We start from the raw sequence: 25,002 nt of genomic DNA, 5'->3' as shown, positions 1-25,002 counted from the left end.
GGACCAACCAACAAGTTTTGACATAAAAAGGAGCAAAACAGCATCTATTTATATTTCCTTAATGTCAACCAACGTGAAGCTAACCTTTCACTGTCACACACACTACCCACTGGTTTATACTCTCCAATAAACAAAAAGAAATGCATCCTGCTTACTTTTCCACTTCCCATCACCCTCGCTGCTCCCCAGGAAGAGGAGGGCTCAGCTGCAGCACCAACACAACCACTACTGCTCCTAATCTATGGCTGTATCACTGTGTTGACCTGTTCCTCTGCTCAGGCTCCTGGGGACTCTGCTGTCACCACACTTCTTCCTCAAGGTCTGGTTGGCCACTTATTTCTGGCCAGGAACATTTCCTGAGCTGTGTGCTGATGAATTAATTAGCCCAAGAAGCACAGCCACCTGATGAGTTCCTTCATGCCATGAAAGACCTTGATCATGCAAGGACAATCTGCTGGCAAGAGGGATTCTCCTCGTTTAGCACGAGCTAATAAGTAGGTTACGATGAGAGAAATAAAGCTGCTTATAAACATTTATCTCCAGTAATTAAAAGCTTGTTTAAAGGCGCAAAGCCAAAAGTGCAGAAGCTAATCGGCCAAATGAGATGCTTCTGCAAGTTGAAATCAGCTTGGGGTTTCATTTGTAAATCACATTTTTCCTCTGTGGTTCTTTGAACTGAGCTGTGAAGGGATGGCTTTGCCTGGGCTGCCAGCAGTCTGATGGTGTTTACATAACTCTGCTTATTCGTGTGTAAAACTTGTTAGCATTTGACTTCATTTCATCTATTATCCCTGCAAACCAGTTGGCCTCCGCTTTTTAAGGGGAAGTCTCATCTCCTGATTATCTGGTTTAATTTCAGATATTAGATCATAAAGATGTTAATGAAATGCAAACTCACACTGAGAAGCAGATGCTGCTAGAAATACTCTGGCTAAATTTATTTTCATGTTACTCCTTAAAGAGTCTTACAGCTGGGCAATAACTGCAATTTTTCTCATGTCTGATAATTTCTATCATTCTGAGCCTGGAATGCTCTGAAGAAAAGTAACATCATTAAGCAATAAGCTCAACAATGTTCTTGTTCTCTTAGAAGAAGGCATTTAAATGTAATAACTAAGAGATATCATTCCAAGTCTGCAAATTTGCAGTTTTAAAGGCTGACATTAGTCGTTCTTCTGTCCAGACCCTTGCAATACACATATGCAGCCTACAGAATACAATACTGCAGGTAAATATATCAAACATATTTGCCTGAAGAGTGTTTTTTAAACCTTTCCTAAGACACAGGGATATTCAACCATCAGCTTCTTCTGTATGGGAACAACCCAGTATTCCCTTTGCTCTTCTTTAAACTAAATGAAATTTGTTGCTGAGCATCACTATTAAATATTAGGCCTTATTTAGTCAAAGGAAGGGTTAATGCAGATTTTTCAGGCAACTCATTTGTAAGCACATGGTGAGGTAAACTCTTATGGCGTGAGAATGCTTTATACAGTGAATTAAATTAACTCTGCCACTTGCACTAGTTGTGGATATCAGGCACATGGAAAATTACTAAGCAGCTGAGAGATCATTTACATCCTTATTGTCTAGGAAGAAATACAGAAATAGAGGGATTTCCCTGCCTAAGAGTCTGACAGAAGTAGACCAGGGACCAAGAACCTTTTTTTAACTCCAAGTCAGTTCAGAACAATGCCCTTGGTCTCTGCCATGCGGAGATAAGAGAAGTTAAGCTGTGTACCCTGCTGTGGATGGCACAGAAAGTTTGAAGCCTCTGTGCCTTCCCAACCTTAGGCCAATGTTCATTGATACAGCCTTTTTGCATTTCAAGTATCTGAAGTCTTTTGTATGAGAAAATTCTGGTGGCAGATATGACTTACCCTGTTTGAAGGGCAGAGATGCAAGAGTGCTGCAGTCTGCCCTGGTTTAACAGACTGCATACTGCCAATTTCCATCTAAGATACTAAACATATGTAATTTTTTCAACACAAACATGGCAGGAAAGCCATTGACACTTATTTGTACTATACCAGCTACATTTCTTGAGACTCACTGTTTTCTTTGTGCTGTACCTGTGTTTTGGTCTGATCCTGAAAATCATGATAAAATTCCATCTTATATTGCTCCTCACATGGTGCTCTTTTAAGCAGCCATGCTTGTCAGAATTATCAACAATAAGCACAAAAATCTGTGCCTCCATGCCTGTATTTCTTAGATATTTAAATAAGGTCCAGCTCACAAAGGACATCAGTCCAGTTAAAGCTAATAAATTTACAGTAGGAAACAAAGGGCAGGTTATCCACTGGCAGTAGGTGGGTTACCTGATTACAGGATTGGAGGGGACTCTTTTAGACCCAATTATTTCCAAAATTCCTTGGTGATTGCAAGAGATGAAAGATGGGGCATTATGCCAACTGTCAGGGTGCTAGGTTGGAGCTGTTCTCCTAAAAGCTTGGCTGGTACAGAATACAGAGGACACAGATTACAGAGTGATTTTAACATACTATAATCCAAAATCTGGACTATAATATGAAATATTAAGGAGCTGATTTTGTTGTCTGTTTAGGAATTGCAGTGGGTTCAGCTCAGTGAAGTCTGTACTCTGTATGTCTAACTCTCTGGAAGAACAAAACTGCTCTCATGAAACATTTCTCTTGCATTTTAAAGAAAATGCAATCTGAAAACCACAAAAAATTAACCACTAAATTCCACCAAGCTTTCCATACATCTGATTATTTCCTCCAGGGCATTTGAAATGCTGCAATAGCAAAGAATTGTTTAGCATCCACTCGCACTTGAGAATGCCTGCAGTAGAGAAGGTTTTAGTGAGCCACTGGGTCATGCTTTTCTGCCTGGGTTGAGAATGAACTCCAAAAATTGCACAACAGAGATTCAGTGTGAAGGGCCAAACCCACCTCAACAACCCAAATATGTCCTGTCAGTCCTGGAATTCCAGGCAGCTGTGAAGACAGGTTAACAGCTGGAGCACTCTGCTTCAATTTGTTCTCAACTCTCACGCATCTCTAATCTTATTTACTCAGTGCCTTGATATTTAACTCCTGGGCAGAAGATGTCATGTCTTGGCTCTAGCAAAAAGTGATTGTTTTACAGAAAGACAAACAGAAATCCCAAAAATATTTGCAACTTCAGGATATATGAAGTTCATGGAGAGATAAAACCACTATAGGTTTTTTTCTAGTGGAGAAAGAGACTTGCAATAGACAGGAGCACAGCCCTTAAGAGGACAGAGGCTTAACTTGTGGGGAAATTCAATTCTGAAATAAAACATGAACATTGGGAAATTACATGGAACACATATGGAGCCAGATTCTCTTATGGTCAAACATGCACTCATTGAAAACTTGTATTAAGATCATATTCTTCTTTCCTCAACACCAACCTGAATTGAAGCATAATCTCTGAAAACTTCATAAAAACATAACCAGATGCTTGAGAACAAGCAATGGGCAACTCCTAGTGTTTCAAGAAAAAGGAAACTAGAAAGGAACAATTTTTGTGTAATTCCTAAACTCTGTACTGTCTAACATTTCTCACTAATGTACACCCCATACCAGGGCTAACTCCATTGTATGAATGAAAAACAGCTTCAAAAATTATTTGTGGTCATTCACATTGATCTGACACGGACACAGCCTTACCCTCGCTGTCCTGGACAGGAGAAGGGCATTTTTTACTTTCTGTGGCTGGCAAAGACAACATAACTTTGCTCTCCAGAAGCATTAAGATGCTACGGTCACAAATGTGTCCAGTGTTAACTTCCCCAGAAGATAAAAAATGTGCTTCTCATTGTCCTGCAAAGATGTACCCTGCTGGTTTGACCTTCTTAACTTGCTGAATCAGTCTTTTGTGTGCTACCAGAGCTACAACAGCCTCAACAGCAAAAAGGAAAAAAAGAAACACAGGAACAGCAAAAAGCACATGAAATGTCTTTCTGGTTCTCTACACACCTTCATAGATCCAAACTGAAATTAATTTAACTTCTTTTTCAGTTATACCAAGTTGGGATTAACAACATGTCTTGTTTTAGCTTAAACTGAATTAAGCAATTTACTAACCCAGGAGATTTTTTAGCCGCCTGGAGGTTGCTGCCATCCCCCACCTGCAGGATCTTTTTTTTAAAAAAATAAAGAAATCTTTAACCACTGCCTTTAGAAATAAATGATATCAGGAACCATACAGCTTTGTGGCAGTGTTTTTCTCTATGCCCTACTAACATAAAATTTTTAGGGTGAATATAGTAATTATTAGTAAATAACTAGTAATAGTACTTGATCCAGTTAACCCCTTCTCTTTGCCATATTTTCACAACAGGATGACCAACATCTCTCCTTCCCCGTGATATGATCTACAATTCCTTGAGGAAGAACATGACACAGGGCAAAACTCTGATTCACACTCAAAGTTAAGCTTCAGCTAAATGGAGGCCAGCCTGACAATGTCCCTAAGACCTTCCTGAAGTCTGCAGAAGTGATGATGTGACAATGGAGCAAATTGGATCAGCTTCCCAGTATCATTTAAAAATAAATAAATAAAATCAACAAACAAAAAGCAAATTCAAACAAAATAACAACCACAAAAAGTAGAAGCGAAAATTCATTGCTGGTTCAATGGCAAGTCAGCCACTTGTAAATTTGAGGCTTTAGTGCTAAATAGATTAACCTGAGAAATATTCTTTAGAGAGTTCAAGGAGCTTATTTTTGCTCTCAGTTATGCTGAAGTCAAGGAATTAGGTCCATTGTCATTACAAGAAGTATTTCACCTCCGTTTTTCAATGCAGCTGCAGCAGACTGAAGTGGACCAGCAAGGCACTCAGAAAGCACCACCCCTGCAGACACACACAAATCCTACCCAGCTCCAGGCTCAATTCCTCCAGCATCACTTACAACATCAAAATGACAAAACCCGATGGTTTTGTTCAAGAGAACATCTTTTACTGCCTAGGAAGAGGCACAACGCAGCAGGTGGCATTTGCTTTTTCCCTTGCTGAAAGCAGTCAGTCCCCGTGCTCCAATTCCACGTGGGATTCTTCCTGTCAGCTACGTGCAGCTCCCTTGTGTGACAGCCCTGACACCCCAGCACACAATGTACCCTGTGCTGGGAAGGCAAAGCCTTCACCCAGCTCCTTCCAGGGCTGCCACTGCCTCATAAATCAGCTGGCTGGAATAACTCAGGTAGGGCTTAATCCAAAGGCCACTGAAATCAGTGCAAAGGTTCCCTCTGGCTCCAGGCTGGTACCTCAGGGATTTATAAAACCCAGACAGAGCAGTCCCTCTGCCCCTGGGGACAGCACAAAGCCTCAGCTTTGCCACAGAGCAATCAAAGATGCAGCACACCCCACCACCCCAACAGCTGGAGGTTTTCCTTTTTTCCCTGACCTCACAGCAGATACAGAATGCTGCCAGATGGGCACAAGCTAACACTGCCATACTTTGTCTTGGCTTTCCCAGGCTGTGCCTGAAAATCCTCCTTCACCCCTGAGGTACCTGAGCTGCTGCTGGGTCCCTGCCAGGGTGAGCACATGCAATAAATCTGACAGCCTGGGAGAGAGCTGGACAAAGTCCCACATGTCTGCTGTTGGAAATGTGCCCCCTAGACAGGTCTGCAGTGCTGCTCCAAACACATTGACAGGCCTCCAGAGATCCAGACAAATATAAATAGTTTAAAAAAATAACTCTGGCTGGAAAACATTTCTGGGTGGGCACAGTGAGCCTGTGTGGAGAATCCAGAATGTCTGGAGTACCTTGAAATTATAAGAACTTAAAATGCAAAAAAAAAAAAAAACAAAAAAAAACCCAAAAAAACAAAAAAAAAAACAAAACAAAACAAAAAAAAAAAAAACCAAAAACAAAAAACACAAAAAAAAAACCCAAAAAAAACCAAACCAACACTTTGTTTGTCAATTTTTATCTGAGTTGACTCTGCATGAGCTACTAGCCACAGCACATACCAGGGGTGAAATGCAATGTTGGTCTTCAAAAGACAAAATGAGTCCTCAGGATCAGTCCCAAGCATGTGAACCCAGAATACACAGCACAAAAAAAGTATAATTTCGAACATGGAACATGGAAAAAAAACCCAAAACACAAAGCCTAGCCCCAGACCTCAAGGACTGATCTTACACTGAGCTTCTCCTGATATTGAATAGCTGGACATGAGTGGCCCCAGCACCACAAACACTTGGGAACCTAACAGCTCATGTATCCTCACCACTCCAACACAGCCTCTGGCTCTGATGAAGGCACAACAACACCAAGCCACTTGGGCATGTGAAGCTGGAGTCCATGCTGCTGCATTTTCACCCCTCAGTCTTTCTTGGGCACAGCATCCAGCTAGAAAGACAGGCTTCCAGTGGACATTTATTCCAGGAAAAGGCAAAATGCTGAGTTACAACACTGCTGGTGGGAATGGCTGCTGGCATTTCTGGCTTTGCTGTTCTACTCAAAGTCTAAACAGTGTTTGAGAGACCTGGCAAGCATGTTATAGCCTACACAGGTATCCATCTCTCCATCTCCCAGCAGAAATGCCTGCAACCAGGGCTGGATTCTCCGCAGCAAGGCTCCAGCCACTGATGGGAGGGCTGGGGGATGGCCTCTGCTCAGAACTTATGAAGGAACATTTCCAACCTCCATGCTGCGCTTTAGGACTGCACAACCCACTTCATAAAACACCTGAAAGCATTCAGAGGCAAGTCTGGCAAGCAGATTTCTGCAGCTTATGACATGCGAACATGTTGTGGTCGTATTATTAAAGGCGAAGATGATCCCCAAATCCCCAAAAATCTGAATTTGCCAAAACCAATGTAGCATCACATGTTCATTTGTTAATAACAGCCCCAGTGCTGCTGCCCTTCCCTCTGTGTGAGCCCTGCAACGGGGGCAGATGCTCAGCTCAGCTCCTGCCCCACTTTGCCCTCTCTTTGAGAGCAGGATTTGGGAGGTCCCAGCTCCCAGTTTCACATCCCAACTTGAGAATCAGTCTCTGTTATTGTTAAAGCAAACCAAAAATAAAAAGGCCAGACTAAATTATTGTTAAGATCCTGAGATTTTTAAAGCAGTCTTGTGACTTTTCAGGGGTCTGAGTCATTGTGCTTGAATGCTTGAAGCTGGCAGCAGCAAAGGGAGGACAGCAAGATTTAGCGTACAGTAATTTATTTTTGAAAGCCTTCAACTGTGTGGGAAAGGGCATGGAGCACATCTGCAGTGATTAGGGGAAAAAGGGACACAGGCCCAAGCCCTTCTCCTCCAGCCTGGCTACCACCAAGCTCCTCCTCCATGAAAGCACCACATTAAACCCCAACAAGGCACCCCAGACATGGAAAATCCACTTCCCATTAGCAGGATGGGACACTGGTGACACCCTGTTTCAGCTCCAGGGACGGCAAGGGCAGAGCCCACTATCCTCAACCCTGGGGCTGTCCCTGCCTGCCCAAACCAGCCACACCACAGGGCTGATGCCCAGGTCACCATGCAGCCTCCAAATGCTCATTGAGAGCCTGGAGGTCTTCAAAGAGGAGTCAAGTGGCATTTTTCTATAGAAACCCCAAAACTACAGCCCCTAACATCCTCCACAGACCACCCAAGGCCTCTATTCCCAGCAAACACCAAGGTCTTGGCCTTTCCTTTAACAGCTTTGCACAAAGAAGAAGAAACGAAAATGAAGTCTCTATTCACAATTCAGTACAAAAATTAGAACAAAATGCGCTTAAACCTAGCTCTTTTTTTAATCATTGCATTGTTAATAAGCTAAATCAAATCTTTTTATCACTGAAGACATTTCAAAAATAAATGGAGCCTTTCTCCCTGCTTATACCAGTGTAAATCATGAAATTTCATTAAAGCAAACAGGACTGTACAGGTGTAAAATGGGTTTAGTTAATGAAATGTCATTCCCAGTATTTTCATGGTATTTCTTTCATAAATTGATATCATCATACCCACATCAAATTCTGCTCTCATTTCATCAAAGTAAATCTGTGACAACTGACAGCAAATGCTGCTCTTGATGCCTACATAAAGTGACTGAAAATAAGTAAAAAGCAACAGGCAGTAAAAACCCAACAGCAACTGCACAGGAATGGCAGACAATTCACACATATGCTATACTACATATACCAATTGTATCCCAGCTTTCAACTTATATATTATAACTTTACCTTTAGTATATATAAATATATGGCAAACACAATCCCTTCTGCACAGCACTCACACAGCATGTGAGGATGAGCTTTCCTTTCTATGATTTCCATAGAAATATTGCCATATTTCTATGCCATATTCCACCACCTCTGCTGTTTACATTTATCCTTGTAGCAAAATAACTACGAGCCAGACATTTCCAGCAGTCTAAGGAAATTAGACAACACAAAACCCCCAACATTAGCTAAAGCTGATATTTTGGCACATATCTTTAGCACAAGGACTCTTTGGAAGGTAAGGCAGAAATTCTCACAGCCACTGCTCAAAGGCCAGGCACCAGCACCATTTTCCAGCTGCAGTAACTCACCTCTCTGCTTCCAGGCGCATTTCCTCACGCTTTTGCCTCCTGAGCTCTCTGCGGCGTTCAAAGTCATCCATGGTGGGTGTTTAAGCGTTCCAAGCTCTGGGAAGATCCAAATCTAAAAGGGAGATGATCACTTAGATGAGAGTGAAAGCACAAGGCATGCATCTAACCAACTGAGTCCATTTAGTTTTGTTTTGCTGCCTTAGCTCTGCTGTAACTATTTTCTTTTTCCATCAAAAAACTCGACTTCCTCAGTATTGTTGAGATAAACAAGATTAATGAAACGTCTTGAAGGATAAACATATCCCGTGCCTGCGTTTAGTTTCCTAGTTAAAATTAAATCAACATGCTTCAAGCAAGGACTGTATACATCTGCTAGCCACAGACTAGCTATTTGTAACGTCACAGGTCTTTTCCACTAACAAAAGCAACAATTCAGCAGGATTTTTAACTTCCAGCTTCCAATTTTTCACCGCAAGCGATAAAAGCACTGCACAAGAGCGTTCTTGTCTTCTTTAGCTGCACAGATAATTAAAAGTTCTGCAGAAGTTAGTCCCCGGCAGGCTGTTCCCACCCCCACCTCCAGAAATGCAGAAAAAAGAGAGTGAAGAGAAAATGAGAGAAGAAAGAAAAAGAGAAAAGAGGACAGGGGAAGAAAAAAAAGTAAAGGGAAACAAGAAAAATAAGCCACTGCTTTTAAATACCAGCAAGGGAAGACAAACTCTGTACAAACCCTGCTCAAAGAACGAAGAGCAGCAATACGATTTTTGCAGCTGAATCCACGCGTTTTCCCCGTGCCCTACCTTCTTCTTTATGATTTAGTCCATGAAGTACTTTCCCCTTTACAGTTCTTCATATACAAAGCCTTCCCAGCCTCGGTTTATATCCCATCAAGCCGACTATTACAGAATTCCCCTGCAGCCCCCAAACCAAAAATGACTACCAGAAAAGGGAAAGCTGTTCTCTTTTTGTCCCTGCTTTGTTTACAGAGCTGTCAGTGGTTAGTTAAACTCTGCCTGGAATCTGGCATTTAAGGCCTGCTCTGAGATTGCTTCCTGTGCAGGGCTGGAGGCCTCAGCTTCCTCTGCAATCCCAGCCCCCAAAATCCACTTTTCCCAGCCCCTCACTCCGCAAGAAAAGCCCAAAACTTCCAAAGGTGGCTCAGGAGCTGCTTGCAGCTAGGGGCAAACCAAGCCAAGGGGCATTTGAGCATTATTTGGAGGGCTCTGTTTGCAGATGGAGATCTGTCTCATGGCATTATTTATGTTCCTGCCAAGTGCCCTCCCCATAAAATCACTGGCACCAGCAAAGCCTTGCTCGGCTTCAGGGAATTTGTGGCTTTTTCTGCCCCCTTTTTTGGATTAAAACACTGCTGAGGGCAGGGGTTTTGTGGAGGTTATTTTATTAGTTTACTTTCCCCGGGGGTATTTTTCTTTCTGATTTGTTCCCAGATTGGGGGATTTAAATTTTTGATGTTGCTGATGCGATTTTCCTCGCGTTTGTCTGGGGTTGTTTTGTGGAGATTCAAGGGAAAGATTAATTTTGCAAATCTGATAGAGACATTACAATTGTTGCCTTTTTATAAATTCAGTTAGACCATGCATCTAAAAAACAAGCTGCAAACAGATTTTTTTGCCAATCTTGTGTTTACTGTTAGTGCTGGGTATTCCCTGAAGAGGCCAGAACAGCAAATCTTCCATTTTCTCCCAAGAAGTGCTTCCATCTCAGCCCCAATGTGCAGCTAAATCTGGCCCCAGTTTCTTTACTTGAGGACTGTGAGTTGCAGGGCTGATGTGGTTCCCCCTGGCTGGGAGACAAGGATCAAAGAAGGAATGGCACACTACAGAATAATTTCAAAGCAGCACACTGAGTTTCTGTGCAATGACAGTGTCCTCAGGAATTAGGACTTTACCAGGCAGCAGCATCTAGTCTGTGAAACACAGTCATTATCAAGGATTTAAACAAAGAGCTAGCTGTTGGGGTGACAGCTCACATGCTAGAAACAAGAATCCCAAAGCTTTTTCCTTCTTTGCCTCTCCAAAGCAGATGTGCTTTGATATTTGATTTATGTGCACCTTCATCAGCTCTCACCCAGCCAGACACATCCCTCTCTGCACCTCTCAAGGTTTTGTGCACCAGCATTACCCCCATGCCCTCGCCAAATATCCCAGCCCATCCTCCACGTGGTCCTCAGCACCACCTCCCATCTCCAGAAGGTCCATCTCTTCCTCGCTGAGGAAGTCTGAGGATGACAATAACAACAACCCAGAACTATTTCTGTTCTTCCTCCCCAGGAGCACTGGGGAGATTGCCCAGCAGTTATAAGGAGTTCCCTGATGCAGCAGATTTTCCCCATCCTCAGGATACTTTTCTGTCTTGCAATGAAGATCAGATGGATGGATGTCTTGGGAGGATGTCAAGGTTTATCCCAGAGTAATGTTCCCTCTCAAAGGACTGAGGGCACAGCCACTGCATGACATTCAGAAAGCTTTCAATCCAAATCTCTCTTTCAGAACTCAGGAAGCCACTTGGGAAATGGAGTTCAGGTCAGCAGTTTGACCTTTAGCTAGCAAAACCATATTAGTGCAAGAAAAGGAGGAAAGGAGGCATCAGCCAGAAGGTTCACTTGAAGAAGTCATCTATTCAGTGCTGTTCACTGTCTCCCCAGAAATGACAAGATGTCTTTCGCCTCTCAGAACCACTTGACAAAATGACAAGATGTCTTTCACCTCTCAGAACCACTTGACAATAACACCTAAAAATTCTTCCAATTTCCACAAAAATATGTAACATATAATATAATACACATTTTTTTATATATGGTATAAAGTCTAAGATTCTCAGAAGGCTCAAAAATTGCTTTACTTATTGATGCAGATATCAATAATTAAAAGTGTTTTCTACAAGCCTTTTGTTGGTTTTTTTTTTTTTTTTTGGAGTGTGTACATTTTAATGCTTCTTTTTTAAGATTAAAATTATTCATGAGTAAAAACATCCTGGGACAAAATGTAACACTCCATCCAGCTCCCCCTCCATGGCCTGGCTTCAAAGCCACTTGGGAAAATGCCTCTCTGCGTGACCTTCCAAAGTCTGCAAAGACATTTCATTTTTCTACTCTTTGATTGCATATTTATTTTCCTGTAACACTTTTTTTTAATAAGTTGGTGTCAAACCAAAAAAGTTTTATTTTCTGAAAAGAGGAAAACTATCCCAAGAAAACTGTTTCAAAAGCAATGTTTCATTCAACCTCAAAATGGAAAATTCCCTAGTTTTATTTTAACATAAAATTTTGGGGCTTCAAATTAAAATGGAAAATATTTTTATATGTCAATTTATTTTTTTCAAAATTATTTTTCAGGTATGTTTTTCATCAAATTCACCTAGACACCAATAAATTTTAAAGAAGCATAAATATATATATATGAATAAATATATATATATTTATTGAATGATATATATATAAATATTTATTGAATAAATGTGGATGTCTGAAATTATTTGACCAGTTCTATTCCCCTGGCATCAATACCAATGTGCAAATTACTGGAAGATGGGCCACTCTTGCAGTGTGAAAAGATCCACCACTTACTATTTGGTTGCTTCTACTTCAAAACAAGACCCTCAGCATCTTTTCAGCTTCTACACCACTGAAATAATCTGAATTAAACTTGTGGGGATTTTCCACCACCAGGTTCAAAAGAGGGACCTGTGGAAGAATTTACCTACATTGCCACATTGCTTGAACCAGAATCACAGCAAAATCTGTGCCCTGAAAATGTCATGTGTCCCAAAAAAATCCTTCAAAAGCAATACCAGTCCCTCCCTCCCTCCACCTCACAGAATGCCTTTGATCTTCAGCTGACTATGGTTTATTGTTAAAATTTGTTGAGGTTTTCATTGTCTTGATAAAAAGTATTTTCTTCAAGGACAGCCACATTTAATCCCTTCCAGAACAAAGCACACACATGCAAATCCCTCTCCCATGAGAGACTTTGAAAATTTTGTCTTCTTTCTTCAAGCTTTCATCCAGGTAGAAAATCAAAGGAAAATACATGGTAATTGCAAATATGTGACAAAATATTTTACTAGTGCTTGGTGGGAATATGCTTTTTGAAAGTAAACAATAAATTGACTCAGTAGAAATACACACACAACCATATAATTGTATAATCCAGGATGGAGAGCAGAATAACCTCCTGCTCTGGCTCGGATTTAACACTGTCCTCATCCTATTCCCAGCACTGGTTTCAGAGAGAACTCAGCATCCAGGGGGTCTTAAAAAGAGATGAACCAGTCTGGCAGCAAGCAAAATGCAAACTACTATTCAGGTCTTGAGCAAGAAATGTCTTTCAAGACTTCCCAGTCACCTTTCTGTGATGTTTATAGGCTAAACTTCTACACCAGCTTCAACCTGGCTGAGCCAAGAAACTTCAAACAAAAGCAAATCTCCTGATATGACATGATCAGGTACTGCACTGATGCCTCAGGTTTGAACTTTTATATTTTTAGATTCTGTGCTGCTTTAGTGTGTGGGTCTGGGTTCACATGATGGGATGGTGAGCTCTGTGCACAGAGCAGGGACACAAAACAATTCCTGCTCCAGCTGGGCACCAAGGACAAATGACCCAAATCTCAGCCCAGGAGCACAAACCCCGTGGGCTGGAGAGAGAAAAACAAGCAGGGTGGGACTGCAGGGCTAAAGCTGGAATGGGACAATGAACTGCAAGGTGCAAATGGAGCAGAACTGATCCCAGGGACAGAGCCCGTGCCCGGCCGTGCATTTTGGGGCCATTTTGGTTCATCTTGGGTGCAGCCCTGGCTGGGCTCTGGTGCTGCCCAAGGTGGATCCATGGAGGAGATCCTTTGGATAAATCCCTGCTTTATTCTGTAACTCTGTTCTAGCTCAGCCTTCCCAAGGTATCAGCACAAGGCTCTGTGCTGGCCACACCTGCTTACTGCATCACACAAGCACATTCCATCTTATTTTTCTCTTAGTATAACAGCAAATTTCCCAATTTCCTCATTCACCTGAAGGGAAGCAAGGGAATTTGGCTTAAGTTTCTTTGGCCAAATCTGCTGAATTTCCCATCGTATCTCAAGACCTCTGCACACTGTGCCTCAGGTGTGTCCCCTCCCTTTCTGAGCCCAAAAAGCCTCTCAGGATGGTGAATAAAGGTGGGCTACCAGCACAGGCCCATCCTGCACAATCCCAGTTCTGCAGGAGCTGGTAGAAATTTCAGGGCCCTTCCAAGTCCAGCTACACAAAGGTTTCCCATTGTCCTGGTTTGCATGCAAAGCTTTGCATCAGTTCCCTCAATGTCTCTCATACCAAACCATGACACCCATGTGCTTGCAATTAAACATTCGATTGTCTTCTGACCTAAGTTGTTGCTGTCATTACCCTCTTTATTTTTCTTAATACTACCACCAAAACCATCAAATTTCGACTTAAACCAAGACTTCATGCAGCTTTGTGACTTGCACTCCATTAATCCAAGTGTCCCATTTTCCCATTTGTGTCCACTTCAGGTGGCTCAAAGCCCCGGTGTCAAAGCATGGACCTTCCAAAAGTCAGCAAAGGACTGGTCAGTGAGAAGCACAAAGGATATGTCACATTAGCTGGCTTAATGCCATGACATGCACTGTATCCCTAAGACTACCATTGCCCTTTCTACCTCCTCCACCTCAGAAGTGAAAACATAACCTCTCCATTGCCCCTTTTGAAGCTGAAAGCAACTCAGCAAGCAACACTCATTGTCTAAATGTGACTTGTTTAATCTGGCACCCATGAAATGCAGGTATGACAGGCATTCTACTGCAATATCTGGGAGAATTAGAGTTCCTTAATCTATCTTCAGTCAAAACAAATAAATGTGTTTTTTATTAAAATCTGTCAGAAAACATTTGGAAATTATTTTCATTGCTCCCCTATTAATTCTGCTTTAGAAGCATTCAGTGCCACTCAGGTCTTTCAGAAACAGGCATGACTTCATTGAAATCAAAGGCGCAGTTCAAAGGATTGATTTCTCCTTTGTCACACCTCATGCATGCTCCTTTAATCCAAGATGTTACATATCACTGGAATTATATATTACCAACAGTAAGGCTCCATAAATTCATTTTCAATGTTCCTTTCATGCAAAATCACATCTGCAATTGTTTCTGTAAATTTGGCCAAGCATTCACACTGACTGCAGAAAACAAACTCTTGTACATATACATATATACACACATACCCACAAACCGGTATCAAGCAGCTTTATTCCTTCCCAAACAGAATAGCTCATTTGGGATTTGAGGCAAAATAAATATACTAGGTCACATGAACACAATTTTATTCCTATTTAGCTGTTCTTTGCTTCATCTGACCATGCTACTTAGGACTTCCAAGGGCAATTCATCAATGGCAAGCCAACCTTAGCATAAGAAAATCCAACTTTGGTGTTTTCACAAGGTCCCTGTTTTAGTTCTTTGAACATTTCACTTAGAGCTACATGAGTATTTCCAAACTGACCTTATGAGAAGAAGGCAGTCAATTAAAAAGAATTTCAACAAGGAAATCAAACCCCCCATCTGTTAAAATCTCTGCTTTTGGTATGAAGTGCATTTTCTATCTCATCTTCCATGGAAGTGAAAGAAGCTCATGCACATTGGTGGGTGAGGCATTTGCAAACCTGATGAATAGATTAGTGAACACCTCTGTGGCACCTTGAGCAAAAATCTGCAGTGATTACACAGAAAAGAGATTCCCATCTGGTGCTTTGGAAGCTACTGGTGGCCCAAAGGACCAGGTCATGGTCCAGACCCTCAAATGCAGTAGGTGCTGAACAGGTTCCACCAACCCTGCCTCCAGCACAGGCTAACAAAGTGTACATCACAAATGTTCTTGAAGGTGCCAGGCCCTGTGACAGCTCCCACTGCTACAGAACCCCATGAAAATGTTGACAGGGAACTTTTTATAGAATTTTGTTCCTGCCAGAGTTCACTCCTTGGGTTGATGCCTTTTCAAGACTACCTAAAAACAGAGGCCAGCCAAAACTGAGCTAATAAAAAGCAGTTCTATGTATTGAGGGGCCTTCAGGCCCTTAGGGCAGACAAAGCCCACCCAGGGGCTACACCCAAAAATGGAAAACAGGTCACAGCTTTCATACTTTTATAAATTTGGTCCATTTGCATCTTGAGGGTGAATCTTCCAATTACAGCTTCAGTGAAGTAATGAAGCTGTTTCCCCCAGGTTTGCTCCGTGCTCCCAACTCACTTTTGTTTACATTTCTTGGGGCCTGACACAGTGAGGTGTCCTTGATTCCCAGGCCTGGAGACGGAATTGTTTTGTATGACCAAAATGGGAAGACAGGAGCCAACACTTTGTATGGAGTTAAGAATTGCAGGATTACAGATATATGAAAACTACAAAAGCTAAAACCCTAAGGCATCAGGGTCTGCTGCTCAAAGATCCATGGCTGGTCCATTTCTAGTATCCATGATCAATTCGGCCCTGGGGCAGGAGCTGCACTGCCCCAGAGATGTCAGCAAACACTAGTGCTGCTGCAGCAGCAGGAGCTCTCATCTCAGAGCCAGCCAGTTGCAGTGGAAAGTCCCCATTTATCTTTACTCCCTCAGGCAGGCTGATTGCCATTTCCACTCCTCCTCCTTCCTTCCTCTCCTTTCCTCCACTGCACATTGACTCAAGAGCCAGGCAGAGCTTTCTCTTGACACTTGGATTTGCATGTACTGGTCCCACCCCTGATCTCTGTGACATTTGTCCATCATTTCCCATTAGCAGAAGAAGGAAGAAACAGGACATAGCTGGAAGCTGCTGGCACAGCCACTGGTTCTCATGGCAGGAGGATCAACCCTTGACTCTTCCCTCCAAGTGTCCTCTGAATTATTTCAAGTATGTTGTCCCCAAAGATCAGAAGGCACTGAAATATTATTCATATACAAGCTAGAGCTGAAATCTTGGTCCTGTTGGAATCCTTGGCACATTTCCCAGAGACTTCAATCAGGGCTGGATTCCACCCTCACAGGCCAGAATCATCTAATATGCACAATGGAAGCTCCACGGGCATACTCTGCATGCCAGAAATTGGTGTAATCTCAGATTTTGCCAATATAGGCTGCCTCGTCCTCTTGTACCTTTATGCACACACATTGCTTTCACTCTTTCAATTCTTACTTGTGGGAAATAAGTTATTTTCACACGTACCATTACCACTGAGGAAACACAGCCTTTGCTGTAGATACAAAGTGCAGAGAAAGCTTCATTGCCCTTTACCAATGTTTAATCATAAGTGAGAATAACCCACGTAATGTCAATGAGGCAAAACACACAGAAACAGAAAGGATTTTGTAGTCCACAAAACCGTTTGTGAAAGTGCTTCATCCCCAAATGAGCTCTGACTTGTGTTGACTTTTTCCTGCAATCAAACACTTGGAAGCAAGCTCATGGGATATCATTCACTAGTCACCCTTGCCTTTTATCGGCTTCTACCAGCAAAGATCTTCATTTTGCTAATTAATCACAAGATTAGTGCACTTCTTGCCCTGTTAAATGACAATGCCAATTTCCCACTAATTTATATTAGGAAAAAAAAAAAAGAGAATAGAAAAGAGTATCACACAGGCAGAAGTAGCTGCACCAATACATTTCATGAATGTATTTGCTTCCAAGCAGGTTTTACAAACGTTTTAGCATTCTATTTACACACTTTCTCTGTATCTCTCAGGTCTTGAATTAAAAGGCTAAGGCAATGCCATTAAAAATAATGAAATGTTTGAGCAAATCTTAAGGTGAGGTTCCAACAGCAATATTCACTCAGCCAGGCTTCAGACTCCACATGTTTTCTGGAACGTGCTTCAAAACAGAAAATCATGATACATTAAGCTACATAGTCAGTCATAAAATAGTAATAGAAAATAATATGAAGGTACTATGCAGCCAGCTTACTGGGGTTTCAGTTTTGTGTTTTCAACCCCTTTTTGTGCTAAAACATGCAGCTCCAGGATCCAGCTCTAGGATCAACTCTAATGAGAGTTGAGGGAGTCTCTGTTGCTTGCTCCATTGAGCCAAAACCAAGCAACAATACTAGGTTTCAGACATCATCCCTGCATTTTTAATGAAAAAAGAAATATGACCAAAAAAACCACAACACAACTGAACTTTTTTGGTTTGCTGATGCTTAACTAGTTTTGCCCTAAGAGACGCTGAGTATTTTGTATCCAAACAGTTCCTTGGAAGAAATTAATCATAAATTTTCAAGGTGCTGCCAGTTGCTTTTAACCCTCAACTCATCTTCCCTCCCAATATCTTTACACTTACACCAGAACAACACATGGCACCATGACAGACATATTGCAGCTGAAAGTCCAGTTATTCCATGGCAGAACATCATGGAAATCTCTGGAATTCCACCTGGCATGGATCCAGCTGCAGAAATTTCTGCTGGGCCTTTCCAGCTCACACTTCTGGTCATCTTTAAAAATGAAACCCAGATTGTTTCCTGCCAAGTAGGTCTATTAATTTATCTCTAATGACCAGCAGTTGCATGTCATTTTGGCTGAAAGCTGAAGCAGAAGGTCAGGTCTGGTTTTAAAGAGGTAAATCAGGGCAGCACAAACACAAGGCTTTCAATATGACTGTGCAAACAGGGTATCACAAAATAGATGTATACCCCTCAAAGTCTACATTATAAAACCCCACTATAGGCTGAGTTTAGCTGAAAACAAGGAAACAATGTCACCAAAAACAGTGAGGATTTGGCCTGGCTCAGAGTCAAATAAAGACGACAGATGAGACCTGGAAGAGTCCTGTGTGCACAAAGTCACACATAGATGCTTGGTATTAATGTGACAAAAGAAAGTTACACTTGAGCACTGCATAAAGCAAATAAATTTTCAAATTGTTTCATTTATTTAGGAACAGCGCCTCAAATATCTGTGTGGTCCAGAGGCAAAAAAAAAAGAAAAAAAATCCATCAAAGAAATAGGTAGGGGGGAAAAGTCATTTCTGTACTAAATTTACCTACTACCATTCCCTAAATCCTCTTCCATAAGTTTCCAAAACCCCTATGGGCTCTCCTCCAGCCTCTCCTGTTGCCATGTAATCCCACCCAGCTCAGACTGAGACACAGAGCACACATGACTGCTCACAATGTAAGTTTTGGGCACCAAAGGCACATGAAGCCCATTTTTCACAGCCACAAAATAAATGTAGTTGAATGTGTACAGAGAAGAATCAAACCAAAGTCCCAGATGATAACGCTTGCAAACTTGGAGGATTCTTACAATCTATACTCCAGATTAAAAAATAAACCAAAACACACTAACCTGAAAATAGCTTGCACTCTTAAGGAGAACAAAGAAAATAAAATCCATATCTGAAAATCATAAATAAACAGTCAGATTTTTCAATGCTTACCTGAACCTAATAAAACCTTTACTACTTGTAAATAGTGACAAATGTCACTTCAGATCCTGTTAAAGGAGTCCCTTAAATATAAAAGACAGGTTGCTCTCTAGTTAAATCCTTTCTCCCTTGCTTTTCCACTACTGAAAGTAATTGAAAACACAAGACATGCATCTTGGTGCAGCCTGACTTTTCAGGAAGTGTAAATGTAATTATTTACATCACACTGCACATCAAGTTTGCTCTCAGTTGCACCCACCTAGCTTCACATAAAACCAATTAAAATCCAAATGCATCAACACTTAGAGCCACATAAAATAAATGAACCTATTAGGTGATACCATCTGCAAGACACCCCTAATAAAATCCACATAATGATAGCACCAGTTTTCTTAGCCAGGGATGCTGCACAAGACACAAATTCATAATGTGCAAACTCATAATGTTACTTCAAAGAAAAAGGTGTCACAAACAACATAAAACCACAGCCCAAAGCAAGACGCTGTAAAGGGAATAAATGTGATTTCAAAGTCTGAAGAATGTGCACATACCTCAAAGAGGGCACACCCAGGGAACAGATCTGAATTTTTACTATCTTTGCTACTGCTTTATGTCCATACTGTTTTGGTATTTATATTAAAAAGGAGACAGAAATATCTTTGGAGATGACTAAGCAGTTTCTTGATTTCTATTAAGTACCAAAAAGCAGCCTTGCCAATTTATCCATATTTAAGTTTCTACAACTTAATATAAACTCACTTCCAAGAACTACATAGGTCTTCTTAAAGTATGTGCAGCAAGAAGTCAATGCTGTGCCAGCTGGCAGATTAAACAAGCCATTAAATAGGCTCCTACTGAATTTAAAGGATTGTTTTTCATCTTTTCCCTCTCTTCTCCTCCACATCCAGATGTGTTATTTAGGGGATATTTTCCAGCACCGGTAGAAAAAGCCAAAGAAATGCCCTTGGCACATAATGAGTTTTCCCTCCAATGTGGTCTCCTGCTGCATTTGGAATTTATTCCATTACTGTATGGCTTGCAATGGTCCCAAAATACCTCTGACTATGCAAAAAGATGGGGAAAATGTGTTTGGGGTAGGCATGGTTCTTCATTTGAAAGCAGGGACGCTCTGGGGTGATGATTTCACTCGGATCATCGCTGTCCCAGTGTACCATCCCATAACTCACATCATACAGCCCCCTGTGCAGAAGAACAGTGCTGCTCCCTACACATCATAGCTCAGAAAGTCAGAGTCCACCAGGATTAAGAATGAAGGCACCAGCCTGTCCTTGGGTTGGCAGAGAAGCTCTTTCTCTGCAGTCCCTGCAGGACTCAGTGATGAGAATTAAAAACCAGCTGTAGTAAAACCCTTCAGAGGACAGAGGTCTTCAGTATTTCATTTTTCCCTCAGAGGTTCAATCTTAAAGTTATCTGATGGGGAAGAGGTTTTACAGAGACCTCTGTGAGGCAGAGAGAAGTTTGATAAGAGGATCCACGTTTACTCCTGAAAGAATTTCCTATCAAGGTTGTTAACACAGAAACCAAGAAAGAAAGGATAAATAAGAAAAACCTGCAACTGTCTACTCCAATAAGCACTTTGTCTTTCCTGACCAAGTGTAAACTCCTGAGTTTTGTAAGAATGTATAAAAAGCATGCATACTATAATAAAAGTGGGTTTGAAGCCTTCTGAAAATGGAGTTTGCTTTGTATTGTGACCGTCTCAACTACAACAATCTGAAGGTCATGATCCAGCAGGATTCAGAGCATCAATGAGCCTAGAACAAACATAGATATTAAACCAGCCCTGGTGTCATCTACAAAGGAAAACAAAAAAAAAAGCAAAGCTAAATAGCATTATTTCAGATAAAAATGCCCATATTTAAGTTTTCGAGATAAAACATCCCAAAAGATTCAAGCTGCATCTGCTCCCTGTGGCCATTTCAGGCTGACTGGAACTACAGGCAACTGAAGGAGCAGCAGTGACTTATGAAATGTCTGATAAACAATTTTACAAAAATTGAAATTTTCAGGCCTCTCAGTATTTTAATTCCAAGGTAGTAAAAAGGAGCTCAGCCCCATAAGCCTGCTACTGAGCAAGAAAAGCAAGAAAGACTTAAAACCAAGAAAAGGCACACAAGGAGAGGCTGGGATGGCCAGCACTGGAACTTGCCCATGGCCTGGAGCATCCCCTTTCCCAGGGCAAGCAGCCCCTCCAGGCTGGTCCCACAAGGGGAGTGAACCCCTTCTCTCCCAGCCAGACCCACAGAACACCCTGCAATGACTTCAGCATTTGGCTGCAGCAGGGTGTGATTTGCCAGAATTGTTCTGGGGGTCACAAACATCCCCCGCTCCCTTCTTGAGGGGTAGTTTAGCTATTAATTGCAAAAGCTGAAGTGTAAAAACCTGTGTTTTGCATGTATTCTTTGTTTCTAATCCCCAGCATCCGTAAGGGGACTCCCTCACTTGGCTAGCAGTCGGGATTCATTAGAGCTTTTATGATGATTCTTTCTGTTGTGCAGATAGATGATGAATCTCAGATGTTTAAATAGCATATAACAGTGCTCCATTGACCTTGCTGAGTGCAGTTGGAGGGGAAAAAAGGTAATTTTCCTCAAAGAAATGTTAAAAATGTGTCTCCACTACAGCCCAGATGCAGAGGATAAAGAAACTCCAGAGGGATTAAAATATTTTAGATTAATTTGGAAGAAGGCCACATTGTGTAAAGCCTGGTTAGTTTGGGCCTTTCCAATTCCACGCCGTATAAACAAACCCATTTAAACTGCATTTGTTAGAAGGAATGTTTTAGAGAAAAAAAAAAAATCCCCCAAAGCAGTTGTAACTCAAATGACCTCCAGTTCTGTATTCTCTCCTTACTGCCTAAAGAACAAACATATGTACAATATATTCTAGCCAGAGTTTGTGCAGTTGCTGCATGATTCATACTGCTTGAAAATTAAATCATTTAAGTAAAGGGATTCTGGCTCCCTCAAGGAAAGTTTTAAAACTGAAGCAAGGTTGGTTTTGGAGCCAGCTTCCATGCTTTGAAGAAGAACCATTGCTTATAGATTTTTGCTTTGGGCTGAGTGGAAGAAATTAAAAGATGAAAGTAAATTGAAAGCAAGAGATGGAAAGGGGAAAAGGGGGGGAAAGAAAAGAACCTGTAAGATCAATACAGATATATAAAAATTAACCTAATGTTCAACATATCACTGACTGGCAGGAGCAAATCCTTAAATGTTTACTCACTTTCAAGGTTAAATTTTGCCCATTTTACTCCTACAGAAATTTTGCTCCTGCCAAAGGGAAAAATGAGATTCTAAATAACCATTAGAAATAAAGATTTGCTGACCCTCACAAATTAATCAAGTTGAGACACAAATGACCATGAGGGTAGCAGTGCAGCAGCCAGAGGGGTAACAAAATGAAACACCCACACTTGAGCCATTTTGCATGATCAGCATCTTCAAAACAGTGGGAACTTAAAGGGATTTTCCTTATCAACCATAAATCCCAGAGTAACTCAACTTCAGAAATAACCTGTCTGCCCTGCAGATAAAGAGGCTTCTCCAGAAGCCCCAGGTCTCCTTGTGCTGTTGAAATGGCACCCAAATACTTCCCTGCAACTCAATCACTGCACAAATTCCTTTTCCCAGAGGATGGGAGGCAGCTGGCACATCTGAGTACAAACTTTCCTGCCCCAAACACCCAAAAGAGCCAATATTATTTATTATTTCACCACTGAATGTCAGCATCTTGGAGAGGAATATGGCAACTTGAAGCTCAGAACAATACAACTCAGTATTAAAGAGCTTAAAATGAGGGGGAAAAGTTGTTTTCATTAACAGGCATGCATTTTCAGATAATAAAAATATTAATTTAAATTCTGGGATTTGGGGGCTAGCATCCCTTCTCATATCATGGCCATAAAACTCATACAACTGGGATGATGGCTTCTGCAGCTATCACACATTTGATAGCACAGAGTTTTCTTGCTAAAATGCTGCCTGTTTCATTTCACCATGTCATTTTTCCTCTTGGTTGTTTCTTCCCATTGTTGATTAACACATTTTTCTATCATCTCACACACATTTTCACTTTGGCTGCTTCTTTAGCCAGCCCTGTGCTCCCATACCCAGCCTCCTTGCATGGATGCAAGGGATGCATTAAGCTCTCCTTGGAGATACTCCAGGTTTGCAAGGATATAACCATGAGGAGAAAGCTGGCCAAGGGGACTCTTACATCAACAAACAAAATCAAGACAGAATGTGGAACTCCTTGTGGTTGGGTTTTGTTCTTCAAATGTCATGTATGGACCTTTGTTTCTTGACATACCCCTCTACACACTCATGAAAACAAGATGTTCTCTTGTCACTTAGACTATCATGGTAAGACATTTTAAATAAATACTTCACATAATTTCAGAAACAGATGTTAGACAGTAAAATTGGATGTTTGCAATAGAAATGGCTGAGTGCTATTTAGCAGTGCTTGGAATTTTCTGTTTTATGCTTCATATTATCACCAGCAATGCATGAAAACTCAACAGCTATTACACCCTCAACTTTTCTTTCGAAATGTATTTATCTTTAAAATTTACTCCAAGAAGTTTACAAGTAGAAGTGAATATTTTTCAATACACTTAACTCTGCCCTTTCACTCACATGCCTGCTACAGTTCTACATACATGTATTTTTTTATTTTCTGCATCTTCAGTTGGAAGTGGGTTTGTTTGCTCTACCATCTCTCACAGTGGCTAAGAAAGTGTGAAAGATACTCAGCCTAAATTTTGCTTCTCTGAGCAGTTCTAGCCCCAGTGTTACTCCCTGTAGTAGTCCTGCTTAAGTATTTGTGTACTAATAACATAACTCCACTGTTAATATTGCCCTTCTCTGAGTGATTCAAATGGAGTATGTCTGGTACCTGTAGTAATAAATTCTGAAAAATTGCTGGCTCTTAGTCCAGTGGCAGAAGTAAGATTAATTTCATCTCTTCATAAATCCCATTGTTTCAGTTTATTTACATGCTGCAGCCAAATTTCTGTTGTCTGAGTGAGCCAGGGTCAGTGTGGTGTTAAGGTCAGAGATATAGCAGGGACATCTCAGTTCGTGCTCATTGTTACTTTTTTAGAGACTATGTAGACTTTTTATGGAATAAAATGCCCTAAAAATTCTGATAACAAAAAAAAATTTGAGAGAACAATTAACATAAATTACTAAATCAATTAAATTTTATGTTGAGTTTTGCAGACTTCGCTCATGTTTTGTCATCCGGGATTTTCTTGGTACGTGTAAGGAAAACAGCACTTAGATTATCCTCACTTCTAACAGGAGGGAAAAACATGACAGAGATTTGTGTCTCGGTGATAAAACCAGCAAAAATAGAACATTTATGATAACCCAGACTTTGAAAAGCATCAGTAAAAAGCCCCCTGAGCTCCATGAACATGTTGCAGGCTGCACATGTCACATAAGTATGGACTACGATTTTTTTGCCTGAGGCTCCCACATTTAACAAAGGGAAACACTGCTTTCAACGAAAGATGCTATTCTAGCTATGTGCCCTTTTACCCTGTCAGAGGAACAGCTGGTATCATAAAGTCACAGCTAATTTGTATCATATCTGCACTAACAGTCAGATTTAGTTTGTATCAAACTTTCAAAGTTGGACTTAATGCCACTTGATGGATGACAGCTTTTCTTGCCTCCCCCCTTCTCAAAACATAATTAAACATTACCTCCCACCCTAAAAAATAGCCCTCCCAATATTCAAGATACAAATAGAGTCTTTAACATGCTCACATAACCAAAATACATATTAAATATAAATTATTAAAACTAGCAAATTAAAAAATCCTAAAGAAGGGTGAGAATACGATACCAGCAGTTCTGAAGTTCAGTGACAAACAAATAGTGCTTTAAGACAGACTTGTGGGTACCAAGTGTAATGGAAAAGAATTTTATCCTAAAAAGAAGAGCAGAAAAGACCCTGCCTTAGGTAATCTCTTGAAGTTTGGGGTATCTGTTCTCCAGATTCCAGTCTGCCTGCAGAGACTATAAGGGGTTTTTTCAAGGTCAGCA

At 41.1% G+C, this 25,002-nt stretch overlaps 1 protein-coding gene across 7 annotated transcripts in view; it reads right to left on the bottom strand.

The window, feature by feature from the left end:
- CALD1 (caldesmon 1) overlaps positions 1 to 25,002 on the bottom strand; it is a 204,827-nt gene that overhangs the window by 70,227 nt on the left and 109,598 nt on the right. For 5 of the 7 annotated variants that reach the window (XM_059471650.1, XM_059471649.1, XM_059471654.1 and 2 more), the window contains one exon: positions 8,524 to 8,635. In XM_059471650.1, coding sequence (XP_059327633.1) covers positions 8,524 to 8,594 — 71 coding nt within the window. In that variant the 5' untranslated portion in view covers positions 8,595 to 8,635. Of the gene's footprint in view, positions 1 to 8,523; positions 8,636 to 9,253; positions 9,558 to 25,002 lie in introns of those variants that run through there. The other 2 variants (XM_059471653.1, XM_059471652.1) reach the window with 2 other exon arrangements.

Source organism: Ammospiza nelsoni, chromosome 5, assembly GCF_027579445.1.
Source record: "Ammospiza nelsoni isolate bAmmNel1 chromosome 5, bAmmNel1.pri, whole genome shotgun sequence".
NCBI lineage: Eukaryota > Metazoa > Chordata > Aves > Passeriformes > Passerellidae > Ammospiza > Ammospiza nelsoni.
Note: the sequence above shows the minus strand (reverse complement) of the source record. Positions and strands in the feature narration are given on the sequence as shown.